Raw genomic sequence first — 14,762 nt, 5'->3', positions numbered from 1 at the left:
ATACCACGGAAGGAGTTGATGATCAAAAAGAGTGTCTTAAGCTTCTTGTATTGTTCAGATGGGGGATTAAGATATTAACTTTTGATTTGTCAAGTAAGGTATGCATGTAAAATGTCCAAGGTAAACAGGAAAAGAACAGAAAGGCAGTGATTAACATCCCAAATATAATAAGAAAATAAAGAACAAAGCAGCATAATTCAATAAAAAGATGCATGAAAAATAAGAAAAAAAACAGTAAAAATGTGAAAACAAATCAAACATTTCAGAAATATTAATAAATGATAAAAGTAAATAGCTAATATAGTCAGATAAAAGGCAGGTATTTTGTTAGATTGGAAAAAACTGGAATCATGTACCTATATCTCAGCTATTTTATTATTTTTAGGGTGCTAGAATGAATAGCACACAGGTGTTCAAAATGTGTTTCTTAAAAAGCCTAGCTATTTTTATACAAAATGATTAGCTATTTACAAGTCATTGTAAATTTTGCTACCCACCTTTATATTTGTCAAAAGTTTGAAGTATGGTTTATTTGCCAGTATAATCATACACACCTTAAATCTGTGAGATTCCTCTATGTATCAATGAATGTCGCTAAGTTCCAAGATGACACCGGGTTTTACAGGCACATGTCCGTCTTCAAAATGTTTGCTTCATGAGCTTTCTTTTTCAAGAATACAAAATACCAAAAATTGAAAAGAAAAAAAAATAGTGTTATTTATATGAAACACGCAGATATGTGACACTGTGTGTTCTCTTTGGGCACTTCCCAGACTTAAGAGATACATAGCTTGCTAAGCCAACTCAATCATTTGTAGAGGCTTAGCATTAAAATGTTCCCTATTTGTGATTACCCATTGTACTTTAGAATTGTTCTTGCTAATTTTTCATTTCCGGTGATCCAAGTGAATAGCATTTACCAAGCACCCACAGTATGAAATCTAAGATGTTAAAGGCAGCCTCCAAAGACAACAAAATGGAAGAAATTCCAGAGATGAATCTACAAGTTAGGTTCTGTATAATTGTTAAGTAGACGTGAAACTGACTGGAGGATGAAAGGATAGTTTTGCTTTGGATAAGACTGCAGAAGAGTTTCTCTTAAGGGTTGTGCTCCCTGAACTACCCCCCTGCAAGAAATTGGACTAATCTGAGACTTCAGAGTGGTAGGGGGTGGGTAAAACTGCTCCCTGATACTAGTCACACCAAGTATATTTGTTTACATCCACGAAGGATTTGAGTATGTTTAAAACATGTAATTACCTCTAAACTGAAAAAAAAAAGAAAAGATCAGGATCATGGAAAACGTAGAGTTATCAGTCTAAGCCAGAGATCCCTAGATTTTGCTGTGCATCAGAATCACCTGGGGAGCTTCTAAAACTTCTGATGCCCCCATGGCACCCCGCAGCAACTAAATGAGCGTGTGTAGGGGGTGGGAGGTACAGAGCAGTGATTTTAAACATCCCCAGGTGTTCCTCTGCACAGCCAAGTTTGGGAACCACTGGCCAGGCCTGCCATTCTCAATCTTACAGGGACATTAGCATCACCTGGGAAGCTATTGAAACTACCATTGCCTGTGCTCCTATGAAAGTTACATCGGTCCTGTGAACCAATGAAATCATATTCTCTTAGGCTGGCCACTGGGTGCCTGGTCATTTTAAAGCTCCCCAGATGATAACAATGTGTATCCAGGGGTGAGAACCACTGTACTAGGGGAAAGCTGGTACATAATTACACAGGGGATTGATTTTGTTGTTTATGGGGTTCTTTTACGACTTAGGGCCATAAAATGGGTCCTGAGTTTCCTGGTGGTCAAAGTTAATAGAAAAACAAAATTAGTTGAAATAATTCTTGTCATCCGTCATGGAAAAGCTTACCAGTTCCTTAGAAGAAAGCTTTTCCTCCTAGGTCTGAAATAAATGTCTTGTTTGAGTCTTCTTACAGGAAACACTGAACGTCAAAGATCATGATTTTATAAACACCTCTACGATACATGACATAAGGCAAGTTTCATATTGTAGTTTCTCATAATCATCCCTTAGGGAAAGCCAAGGGCATGACCCCAGAGTGCAGGCAGGTGTAGACTGCCCTGGTGGGGTTGTTGGAGCAGAATCATGGCAACAGGACAGGGAGAGGAAGTAGGACACACTCCTACAGCTCCCAGATGATACAGCCTCACCCAAAGATAAAGTCCACAACTGTGCTCCTCTAGGGCTGTAGGAAGGGTGTCCTGTGGAATTAGAAATTATAATTTTCTATTAGAAAAATTTTAAAAAGATTACCCTCCCTCCCATAATATAAACTGGACAGAACTTGACAAAGACCTGGCTAGCGAGGATAAAGACGCAAGGACTCCTATACTATGTAAGTCACAGGCACGGTGAAGAGCATATTAGAATTGGGGTGTGCGCCTGTGTGTGTGTGTGTTTGTAAATCTTCATGAAAAGAAAGATATTCTAGGCCTGAAAAGGTTGGTCTGGACAGAATGTACAGAGAACTGTCTTTTGAACTGTGCCTCCCTAAAGATGATTTTTTTCTCATTTGGGCTTTTGTGGCATCTAAGTACTGTGGACTTAAATGGCTCAAGATAGGTGGGGAGGGCTTCTGAGTACGGGGTTGACTCAAAGAGGCTTTGTCTTGGCACACATTTAAGCCACAGTAATGTCGCAGGGAGGCAAAGGAGAGCTTACGTTAGAGGATGGGTGTTTCCCTTCTTTCGAAAAGGATCTAGATGGGCACAAACAGATACTTAGCAAAGTAGCTGCGGTTTGGATCACGTGAGTTCTGCTTTCTGAAACAACTAACTTGAACGAAAATCCTAAAGGCACCCTGCGAATACCAAAGAGGGCACTTTGATGTTTTTTCAGAGGCAAATGCGTGTTGTTTCTGTTTTCTTTTTGAACCCACAACTGTACTTAACATCTAAATTTAAGGAAAGGCTACCTGAAAAAGTCGAGTGATGAATTTCTCTCTTATTTAAACTAGTCTCTGGCGTTCCTATAAATCTGATGGATTAAATGAACTGCTTGCTAGAGAAACAGTAGCTGGGATGTGGGAAGAATCCTACCGTGGCTAATAGGACGTCTTAATGGTTTGCATATGCAGAGGATTACCTTAAACTTGAGTCTGAGATTTCACGTTGCGGCTCACAAAAGAGCTGCCTTTTATTCAAAGAACCACGCTGTTTTCGAGTGGGCGGCTGTGTATTCAGAGCGGGCGCTGCGTTGGTTTTGTTCCGTGTAAGGTTGACAAGGCAGTGGCGACTTGCGGCCACACCGGGGCAGCCTCTTCCCGGCTGGCGGCCGGGCCGGGCGGATCGGCTCCGGGGAGCCGACAAAGCACCCAAGTTGGGCTTGCCAACAATTTAAAGGGGTCCAGAAACATCCATCTTCCCCCCTTTAACAATTACGGCGAGCTCAGGCGTCTTGGTGAAGAGACCTCGGGGAAGAGAAATGGACTTTCTTGTGGAAAATGCCTTCAGCGGCCCCAAATGCCCAGCCCGCCCGCTCCCCGAAGCGGAGGGAAAGCGGGAGCGGGAGGGGAGGGTGGGTCAGCTCCGAGGAGACCCGCTTCACGGCTGGGGAGTCCACGGGGAGCCCACGGGGAGCCGCAGGGGAGCGAGGGGGTGGGGTGGGCGCTGGGACCGAACTCCACCACCCCCGCGCCCGCGGCCCGCCCCCCAGCCCGGCCTGTGATTGGCTTGGGGGGCGCGTGTGCCCGCCCCGGCGAGGCGGGGAGGATCCCCTCTGAGCGCGGGGCGGGAGGAGGTGGAGGAGGGGGCGGAGAGAGCGGGGGCCGAGAGGGAGCGAACGTGGGGGCGGGCGAGCCGGGTTCCACAGATCAGAGAGCAGGCTCGGAGAGGGGCGGAGAGCGGCGGGCGAGCTGGGAGGGAAGGAAAGCCCGGCGGGCGCTGCGCCGCCGCCGCCCGCTGCACTGCGCGCTCTCGGGACCGCCGGCCCGCAAGGCCCCGCAGCCTTCCGGGAGGAAGCGGCGCAGGCAGCGGCCGGGGCGCGCGCGCTCGGGCTCCCTCACCTGCCGGCGCCCGGCGGGACGCGCGCAGGGCCGGACGGCCCCGGAGGAGGAGGGAAGACCTGGCCGCCCGCGCCGCAGCCCAGCAGCCCGGGAGCGCGTCTGATCCCGCGCGGGGGGCCGGCTCCATGGCGACCGGGCTTGGGGAGCCGGTCTACGGACTTTCGGAAGACGAGGTGAGCGGCGCCCTCTTCCCGACGGGACTCCCCGGGAGGTTCCTTTCCGGCGGCGGCAGGGAGTGGGGACTGGGACGACCCCTTGGGTGCGCGTCCCCCGCGCCTGCAGGGGGACCCCAAAGGCGGGAGCGTCCGGGAGCGGGGTCCCGGTGGGGTGCTCGCTTCTTCCGCCCTGCGCCTGCCGCCCCTCCCCCCCGGCCCTGCGCATTGTTTGTAAATAAAGCGGCGCGACGCCCAGCGAGCCTGGGGTTCACTCGCCGCTCCCCGCCTTTGGGTGGAAGGAGGGCGCGTGCGCTTCTCGGCCCGCGTGTTCCTTTTCTCCAAGCCGCGTCTCCTGGGGCTGTGGGGCAACTTTCCGCCTTTCACCCCTGCAGCCCGGGAGTCCATGACGTGTGTCACGTCTGGGTCGCGGCTGGATACCCGCGCCGCGCGGGGGAGCCCGGGGCCGCGGCAAAACCTGGATTGTCTCCCCCTGGAACTTTCTAATGATGGTGTCAGCAAGTGTTCTGATGCATGTGTGCTTGTTACGGTGGGAGAGAGTGAAACGTTCTGAGCTGTGCGTGTCCGACCCTCTCTGTCTTGCAGAGTCTAAAGCCAGGAGTGTGGATTTCGGGGTCTTTTTGGTGGGGGGAGGAGATCTAGGATGGGGGCAGGTGCTGCTGGAAACTTGGGGGAAGCTTGCAGCCCTGCCTTTTTTTTTTTTTTTTTCCTCTCTGGGATCCAGCACCTCCGGGGTGGGTGGAGAGAGGAAAGCTCAATTGATCCTTTTTATTGATGAAGCGAATTAAGTAAGCCACGCCCCCGAGGCTGTCGGTTCGCCTGGAAAGGGCTTTGTTTTTACCCTCACTCTCTCCTCGCGGGTTCCCACTCCCCCCTTTTGAGAAGATCCTGCTACATCACTGCTTAGACCTCTCCCGACCAGCCACTCTCGGCTCTTATTAGTGTGTTGCTCTGCCAAAAGGGGGGTGGGCGGCTGTCGCTGGAGCGGCGTGACGGGCAGGCTGGATGGAGCAGGTAGGAGGGGTTTACCGTCTGGCGGGGCGCGCGTTCAGGTCTGGCTCCCCTTTCGAGAGGTGAATTTACAACCCAAGAGGCATTACTCAGCGGGGAGGTATTTCCTATCCTGGTTGTGCATTTCATGATAAGTTAATGCCTGGAAATTCAAGGATTTCTGGGTTTCTTTTTCTTCCTCTCCTTTCTTTTCTGAGATCCCCTCTTTCTCTGGTGATAGGGGTGGGGTTAATAGAGAGACACGACCACGTTATGGCTTCTCTCCCACCCTGGTAGTGTGTGTGTGTGTGTGTGTGTGTGTGTATGTGTGTGCGCGCGCGCGCGCTCCGTAAGTGTGTAATGGAATAGGTGTCTTAGGGTGGAGAAGGTGTTGTGGGTATGTTTTTTTTCCCCCCCGTTAATGGTGCTAGGTAAAGCTTGCTGTGGTATTTATTTTATCAAAGAATGATCGCAATGCAAATAATGTGATTGGCGTTTCCGATCATTTTGCCATGCTGGGCTCTTGTAAAATATTTCCCCCCCTTTTGTGCACTTACCTGAGGATGGGTGAAAAGTAACATTGTTTCACTTACCCAGGGGGATCTCCTCTCCCTGTTTTCTCTTTGAGGAGCTTTCTCTTTCATTCTCTACTTCTCCATTTAATTAGTAGCGGTAGAGGGCAGGCAGTGAGCTTTTAGAAAGGTGGTGAGATACACATTCCCAAACAAAGGGGCATGAAGACAGCTGCCTTTCATCTTAGGTCTTTTTAAAAAATGACATGATTATTCTTAAAAATCCCCGGAAAAAAGAATTCTTAAAGAGCGTTTTGGGAAATGCAGCTGGATAAATGAATCACATGCATGTCAGTGTAGTTTCTGCTTTGTCTGCATTTACAGCTAGTGTCAGAATCTACCCAGAGCGCATCTTACCACTTTTGTCTAGGTGAGTTAATACTGATGATCTTAATTGGTGTCTAGGGCGAAAGTGAAGGATGGAATGTAAACAGAATCAGGGTGTGTGAGTGTGTGTGTTTGTGTATGACTGGGTTCACTCCTGTATGTTGCTGGAGGGGTATTTAGGGCTGTATAGGGAATACCAAGAGGTGATGAGGACATTACATTGATTGATTGAGTGGTGGCCATGTTGGTCATACTATTTAGTTCCACACACTATTCCAAAGGACAGGTCACATCTGTCTTCCCTTTTCAGCTTGTCCTACCAGTGGTGAGGACAAAAAAAGGGCAGGGCTGTTTTGATGACTTCACATTTTTATGGTATTTGCTTTTTATGGGAGGTTTCATGCTGTCAGGTTGCCCTTCGGAAGATCAGGGATTGCCTTCGTGGAATATTAACAAGAAATTGTTGAATTTGAACAGCTTGTTTTGTCTTCCTGAATTAGTCTGTGTAAGAAAACAAATGGAAGATTTTAACAGGCTCTTAAAGTAGATGCCTGATGAAACAAACAGCAGGGTTGTTTTCCCAAGGCGTTCACTTCAGCTCATACAGTTGGTGTGCTGTAGATCATCACAAACAAAGATATTTTGATTGCTGTGTGGAAGAGTCACCTTATAAACCTCTTAGCTAAATAGGCATTCGTACCATTTCATAAAAGTTTGTATTTTCATTGGAGGTTGGTGAAAAGCATTATTGTGTGTTTGGCATGCACTTAGTTGTATCCCGTCACAGAAAGACTCTTTAGCTCTAAGTACTGCTGGTGATGAAGCATTGCATTAACCCAGAAAATCGCGGGATGCCAAGACAGAGGGCATTGTTCCTAGGTCTGTCCAGCTTGTCAAATGAAAGAGATTAAATGTGGGCTTTGCTTGTGTGAGTGCATGTGCTGTTTATTTTTTATTGTGCCTTTCTGGCTGGGTTTCCTCTGGTGAATTATAGTTCATATTCACCCGGATTCAAATTAAGTCCATTTAGGTAATCAAATTTGAAATTGCTATCAGACGAAGGGCTTTTGGTATTGGAGGGATTAGCAAATTAACCAAATTTCTGATTCAGGGCCCAGGATCAGATTTGATTTGGAATCAGAACAGTTTGGACTAGTTTCTGCATTTGGCTTAGTTCCTTGGTGGTTTTTTGTTTTTATTTTTTGGCAAGCTGCAGCACATTTTGGCATAGTTTACTCGTGAATGTTGCTGTTAACCTTCTGAAATCTTTTATTACAGCATCTCAGAAAGGTATCCTTTATTTAAAAGATTTTCTGGTGAGTGAAAGTTCGATAACTTTTTCCTTAGATATGGCATTTACATTTTTTGGCGGTTAGAATGAGACAAATGGCATAGAGAAGAAGGCCAGGCTGACGTGGGATGGTACTTTGACACCCTCCCTTTTTATTTTATGCAAATAAGGATAGTTGGCTAACGTTTCATATGTTTTCTCTACACCTGGCACTGTGTTAAGCCTTTATGCACTTACTGTCTCATTTAATTCTTGTAAGAACCCAGTGAGGTATGCTATGATTTACAGGTAAGGAGTGGAGGCTCAGAGAGGTTAAGTGACCTGCATACGGACCCAGAGCGAGTTAAGTTGTAGAGCCAGGATTTGAACCCAGTTCTGTTGATTCCACAACCCTAGTTTTTAACATGCTCCCTCTCTTCCAAGTACTTGAAGAGTCTTCATAACTAAGTTATTCAGGATAATGTAAGAGATAAATGTCAGGGGTTGTAAACTGATGGCTTCTGGCCACAATTGACCAGGGACCCTGCTTAGTATTGTCTCCATAGTGTTTTAAATCTTGGGAATTTTCATGGAAAATGGTAAAAATCTGACTTCATTGGGGCCACATTCTCACCTGGCAAGTTAATGGGTCTGAGTTGTGGCCCTTGAGATGCGGCAGCTGTGCTACAGTTGCCATGGTCTCTTCTTCTCCCTATAGTCTTAGGAGTCTTCTTGCTCATTTGCATATAATTACCCGCTTCGTAACAAACATTTCAGGTTAACCTTTGGCATAGATATAGTATTTTCTTTACTCCAAGATGCTGTCAATTTTAAGATGCACCACTGTTTTATCGATCACTAAGAAAAGAAAAGCTGTCAAGCTGTGATAATACTGTTGATTTCATGAAGCATCATTATTTCAGAGATGTTAAAATATGAGAACAAGGATGTGTTAGAATTCATTAATTACTCTAATTGGAAGCCTGGGATAACCCTGGGTCATCAGTTTCAAACACCACGCCCCATCAGTCAGTAATTTTTTTTTTTTTTTTGACTGTGTTGTGTCTTCGTTGCTGTCTGTGGGCTTTCTCTAGTTGCGGTGAGCAGGGGCTACTCTTCTTTGTGCTGCACGGTCTTCTCATTTCAGTGGCTTCTCTTGTTGCGGAGCACGGACTCTAGGTGTGTGGGCTTCAGGAGTTGTGGCACATGGGCTCAGTAGTTGTGGCTCACAGGCTCTAGAGTGCAGGCTCAGTAGTTGTGGCGCACGGGCTTAGTTGCTCCGAGGCATATTTCCAAACCAGGGATCGAACCCCATCTGCAGGTTCTTAACAACGGTGCTACCAGGAAAGTCCAGTCAGTAATTTAAAGTCAACTGCTAGTCAAATTTCTGCTCTTCTGTCTCAGAGAAAAGGGCTAGAATAAGGGAAATGCTCTTAAGTGGACATCAGCAGAGAAGAAACAGGGAACCTAGCTGCTGGGCCACCTGATTAGCCACACGTGAGTAATTGAGAATAGTCGTTAATTTATAGAATGTGGTCCATGTGTGTTTTCTAGAGATTACTTGAGAAACCTTGCAGGCCATCTTTGCAGCTGTGCAAAAAATGGTCACAAGATTGCTTTCAGAAATTACAGTTTGGGTATTGTTTGGATCTGAAGGAGGATGCTGAGAGGCCACTTCTCGGAGGAACATAAGCCTTGTCCCTTCATTCCAGCTCCAAGTGCCTGCCTGAGTCAGGCCTATCCCTGCTGGTCGGTGAGCTCTCTACCCAGGACACGGGCTACCCCAGTTACACTGCTAACATTTGAGAGACAGACCCTAAAAGGGCCTAGGTTTTATGGTGACATTTGAAAGCAGTTTTTAAAATCGGCCAATATAATGTATTGTTTTAAATTCTCCTCTCTGTTGGTTTTTCTTTGCTTCAAGGAGTCTATGGAATTTGCAAGAAATTGACATTCTAATGTATAGTCTGCTGAATTTTATAGTCAGAATGTTTATTTGAATTATGTCGTCACTGAAAAGTAGTTTCCTTAAGGAATTCAATTTTTTGGTCAAAGGCATGAGGAGAGTGGCAAATGGGAATCCTCAGAAATTGCATTTTCCATGCGGAATGCAATTTAATTTTAATTTTATTTTAAAATTTTATTATATTTTATTTTTTTTGGCCTCGCCATGAGGCTTGCGGGATCTTAGTTTCCCAACCAGGGATTGAACCCGTGCCCCCTTCTGTGGAAGTGCAGAGTCCTAACCACTGGACCACCAGGGAAGTCCCCAGAACGCAATTTAAAGGGAAGTGATTGAATGGGGCCTGGGCACCTGTCTCTTCAATGCAGCGAGTGCCCACATCACCAGGAAACTTCCTTGGAAAGCTGTTTGGGAATTGTGGGAGCATCCGTATGCTTGGTATACATTCAGGAGAAATATGAATAATCTCAAGGAAGAAACCCCTGACATTAAGAATGGTTTTGGAATGTGACATCATCACGGCAATACTTCAGAATTCCTGCTACGTTGCTTCTGCACGCACCCCAAAGGGAAGAAACTGTATGTTCATTGATAATTCATAACCTTCCTGTATTGTGCAGTTATTTATACAATACCATAAAAACATGGTAGTGTGTGACTGGTGGAAGAAACAAATGAATTTCTCTGTGATAGATTGAGATCATATTAAATTTTTAATTTTGAGTTAAGAAGATGTTTAAACAGGTTTTATTGCTGCTCTTGAATTTTGGGTCCTAGACAAGTAGCAGCAATCAAAAGAGACCCTAACTGGAGTTTTTAAGCATTTTGATGTGGTAGGTCTTTGAATAAGTGTTTCTGTCCAACTGATAGATTTGGGAATTGGTAATAAACCTGACTACATAGTGATCTTTTGACAATCCATGTAAAAGAGGATTAAAATAATAAACGAGTCATATGATGATGGTAAGTATTAAGATCATAGGGTTAAGGAAGAGCATGAGAAGTGTGACAGGGTTACTTTCTGTTTTTATATTGTTTCTCTTCCAGGTCACAGTGTAAACAAATGTATTTCATTTTCCGACTATAGGTGGCAACGTTTGTACTGTTTCTGTTTAATGATGTTACTGTTGGCTTGGGAGTTGCTTGTTGGTGGAATATAGAAATGGGAGGATAATTTAGAGTTGAGGATAAAGAAACTAGATTTAGAAAATAATATTCTATTAACTAAAAAAAAAGTCAGTTCTTTACTAAAAGCACTTAAAGTGATATTTCTCATTGTGGGCAGTATCAGGAATCATCTGTTTTCCACGTTTTTCAGGGTTCCTCTTATCCAGAACATATTAAAATTTGGGGGAGGGACAGGCATTTGGATTTGAGGGAAAAAGCCCCCATAACATACAAACACACAGGAAAGGTCCTTTGAGAACCACTGTCACATCCTTTCTTCTTGGGTGCGTAGGGACTTCTGAATAATTCTACTCGTGTTGTGCAGACTGTTTCATGATTGCTGTCATTGACTTTGAGAGAAACTAACAATCATCGCTACTGCCGGGTATTGGATTGCTGGAGATATTCTTGGTTCCTGAGGCAAGACCTTGGAGCGGCTCAGGTTCCGGCAGAGAGAAAAGCAGTGCGTAGAGATCTGGGACACTTATTTCATGAAAATATAAGATCTCCTTATAGTCATAATATTTTATTCTGAACCCGTGTGGCCTGAATGCTGACTATACTGTAATGGCTTTAGGTGAGAAGAGCTGTATTACATAAGCACGTCCCAGGTAATGAGCTTAAATTTGACGCTTTGGTCGACTTTTTGTCCCTGAGTTCAGAGTCCCGTATTGATTCAGAACTGGCCAAGTTTAATGATGAGGCTATCAGATTCCCTTGCTGTCATCAAATGCACTGTTTGGTGACTTCTTGGCAGGCAAGCATCCACTGAGAGATTTCGTATTCTTTTTATGCTTCCTATGCACCAGGAAAAAAGGGCCGTTCAAAAATGACTTTTCTTTTAGTGTAAAATGCTGCGATGTGAAAGCCATCCTGTGAAGATGCCCCTTGGCGGGGTTTGTAGGGATGATGGCCCCACGCAGGGGATGAACACACCCAGGGAATAGTCCCATTGCTGGTTAGGCTGGTGGCCCGTCACCCGGGACTTGTCAGGGCTTCCCAGACAATGCTGAAGTGAAATTTTGATGGATCACTTGAGTGACTTAGGTCACCTCCGTGGCCACCTCTGTCTTCCAGATGGAGACAGTGTGTTCCATCTGTGTGACTAGGTCCCTCCGGACTGAGGGAGCAGACCCGGGTGGGGACCCTGTGGAACAGCGACAAGGACCTGAGCTGTGCCTCTTGTGATTCTTTTTTTTTTTTTTTTGGTGCCTCTGATTCTTGGTCTTGCCTTTGTTAATACAGTTTTCATATTTTAATTATATTTCCCATTTTCAGCCTTATTCAAGGCCCGGCTTTTCCTGGTCTCCTCAGGCGCAGTTCTGGATCACGTTTCGTGTCTCTTAGAGCACTTTGTAAAGCTGGACTTGCCCTTGTGGGTTGTCATAGTAGTGAGGCAGCTGCAGCGAGAAAGATGGACAGTGCACTCCCACCTGGCTGGAGGTCACACGGAATTGCCCCAGTTGAGCATCTGTTTTAATGTTTTAAACTTCAAAGTTAAACAGGTTTTTGGTGATCTGTGTGACTTAAAGTTTTTAATGTACATATTGGCCACCGCATTAGGTGTCACCAATGTGGGGACTCCAGGGAAGACAGGCTTGGGTCCCAGGTAATGGAGCAGACGACGAAGATCCTCTCTACTAACTTTTCCTGTTGTTTAACTGAAGATGTTTGTATCGAAAGGGTTAGTTTTTATTTACAGGTATTAAGTTTTGTTTTTTAGTGCTGGAAGTCACTTTGGTCTGGTTTTCCCAGAAAATGAAAGCAAGCCGATGCTACTTAGAGACTTATTTTGCTTCATAAGCACTCAATATTAACTATTCATGAGAAAAAGTGGGTGGCTGTGTATCCCGCTCAATTAGAAACTCTACATACTTCTGACTCTCCCAGCTACTTTCAGCTCTTGAAGAATGGGAATCTGTTAAATATCCTGTGCTTTCTTTTCTAAGTCTCCATTTTTTCCCTCTCTCAGTTAATCAGTGGTTTATCTTTGGGTGTCATCAGAGTGATAACTTCATCTTCATCTTCACTGGCAATTTGATAAGGAAAGTGGAAGGAGTGTGGGGTTTAAAAAAAAGCAAAACCGAGCATCAGTTTGCTTCCTTCTATCCTTTCTTTTCATTCCTTTTGTGCTTTGTATACTGTGTGTGATGATTAGGAAGCAGCTGTAATTAACAGTAAGTTGGTTTTTAAACTTGGAACTGGCTGTATTTCCTCCTCGCCTGTTCACTCCTGAGGATAAATGAACGTGGTTCTTGAATTAAGCTGTAACTAGAGTGAGCTGAACTCTGTTGATTTTGAGTTCCAGAGTATGTTTTTGCTGATAACTGAGAAGTGGGTATGGGCTGCGCTGCCTGCCTTTGGAATAGAGGTCTTAATTGTCAGTGCATTTATTAGTGAAAGAGAACATTTTTTTTTAAATGGTATTTCTTCAGGTTTATTGAGATATCATTGACATATAACATTGTATAAGCTTAAGGTCTACAACATGATGATTTTTTTAAATATATTTTTTAACATCTTTATTGGAGTATAATTGCTTTACGGTGGTGTGTTAGTTTTTGCTGTATCACAAAGTGAATCAGCTGTACGTGTACATATATCCCCATAACCCCTCCTTCTTGCGTCTCCCTCCCACCCTCCCTATCCCACCCCTCTAGGTGGTCACAAAGCACAGAACTGATCTCCCTGTGCTATGCGGCTGCTTCCCACTAGCTATCTATTTTACATTTGGTAGTGTATGTATGTCCATGCCACTCTCAGTGAAAGAGAACATTTAAGCTGGAACTGAGAGCTTTTCCTCCTTTGCTGGGAGAAGTGAGATGGAGAAGGGTATTTACTGTGCAGCCACAGGGGTGGGAGAGGGGGTGGGGAGATACTGAAGAATATTTAATAACATGGAGATGACAGTAATATAATAGTAAGTGGGAAAAGTAGGTTACAAAACACTGGTGTGCTGTTTCTCCAAAACAGTAGAATCTTTTTGTGGTTAAAAGTGTTTATGCATAGGAAAAATGACCAGGAATATATAACCCATGATGTTAATGGCAGTTATCTTTAAGCAAAGGGATTACAGGTACTTTTTCTTGTCTTTTTTGCTTGCTTAATGTTTTCTATATTTCTACAACAAACTTTTTGTTTTCTTAACATAAGAATAAGTCTGAAAATGAGGTAGAAAGAAACCTCCCAAATGCATGTACTTCAGGCTTTGGGTAAAAATTAGAGCACTTGTTCCGTCCAGATATTATAGTGTTTGTTCAGTTGAGCACATTTTATCCACGCCCTGCTTTGTGCTTTGTATCTGAGGACATCAAGGTCATTGCATTGCCACTTGTGCCTTTTAGTAGCGTCCCAAGGTGGTAAGTGGAGGGGAGAGGTAAAAGGTTGGTTATTTTTTCAGAAAAAGTGGCTGGTAAATCCGATCTTTTTTTCACCAGCAGCTTGCAAACTAGATGTTTCATTTTCTCCACTGTAGACACGTATGATTTGTATTTTCATCCTTCAGGGCACTACAGTTGCATTAAAGTCATTTAAATCTTTAGTAGTGTTCTGAATTTTTCGTGTGTGTACTATGAAAATTGTGGCCTGTCATCAAACTCAAATTGGTTTCTCTGTATTTTCTTTTCTTGGATTTTGAGTGAGAGGTCTTGTCGTTACCTAATTGCAGCATTGAGTAGCGTTTAGATATCAAGGTGATAACTATGAATAGCTATAGTCATAGGGACACATAACAGAGTGGCTGGAAGCTCTTCTTTGTTTTGCCTTCAAGCTAAGTAACGTCCCTTGAGTAACGTCCCTCAAGTGTCAGTGTTTCCCAGGGTATGTTTCATGGTGGTTCCTTCCTGAACGGAAGGACAGAGTTGGCAAATACTATGTTACATCTAACCTGGGACATGGCTCTATCCCCCTTCCATCAGCCTTTTAGTGTTTCTGAAATAAGGATGCATCTTACAGTTGATAAGTGTGTTTAATGTGGTGGTAGGTTCCTTGCACACTTATCTCCTCTGTATCCCCCATCCTCCCCAAAGTTACAGCTTACAGGTGATGGTATCTTAGAATTGTGGCACTTGAGTTGGCCAATCTCAACTTGTGTGTTATGGTAGATTCTTGATAGTTGTCATGGCAACTCCAACCTCATCTCTCTTGTTCAGTTATGATGTGTCTATTAAGAAGTACCCACCTGGACCGTAGGACAAGTGCCAGCTCAATGATATCATCGAGCAATCAAGTTCGTTTTTCACGCCTCCGCTATCTACAGCCTGGCCCTGTTC

General features: G+C 44.5%; 1 protein-coding gene across 3 annotated transcripts in view; it reads left to right on the top strand.

Moving 5' to 3' along the window:
- The first annotated feature begins 4,009 nt into the window (after window positions 1-4,009).
- The window catches only part of NEDD4L (NEDD4 like E3 ubiquitin protein ligase), a 348,067-nt gene continuing 337,314 nt past the window's right edge, over window positions 4,010-14,762 (top strand). For all 3 annotated transcript variants that reach the window (XM_007191975.3, XM_007191971.3, XM_007191970.3), the window contains exon 1: window positions 4,010-4,202. In XM_007191975.3, coding sequence (XP_007192037.1) covers window positions 4,155-4,202 — 48 coding nt within the window. In that variant the 5' untranslated portion in view covers window positions 4,010-4,154. The remainder of the gene's footprint in view (window positions 4,203-14,762) is intronic.

The sequence above is a fragment of the Balaenoptera acutorostrata genome, chromosome 13 (genome assembly GCF_949987535.1).
Source record: "Balaenoptera acutorostrata chromosome 13, mBalAcu1.1, whole genome shotgun sequence".
NCBI classification, from domain to species: domain Eukaryota; kingdom Metazoa; phylum Chordata; class Mammalia; order Artiodactyla; family Balaenopteridae; genus Balaenoptera; species Balaenoptera acutorostrata.
The sequence above is the reverse complement of the archived record's forward strand: the minus strand, read 5'-3'. Positions and strand labels throughout refer to the sequence as shown.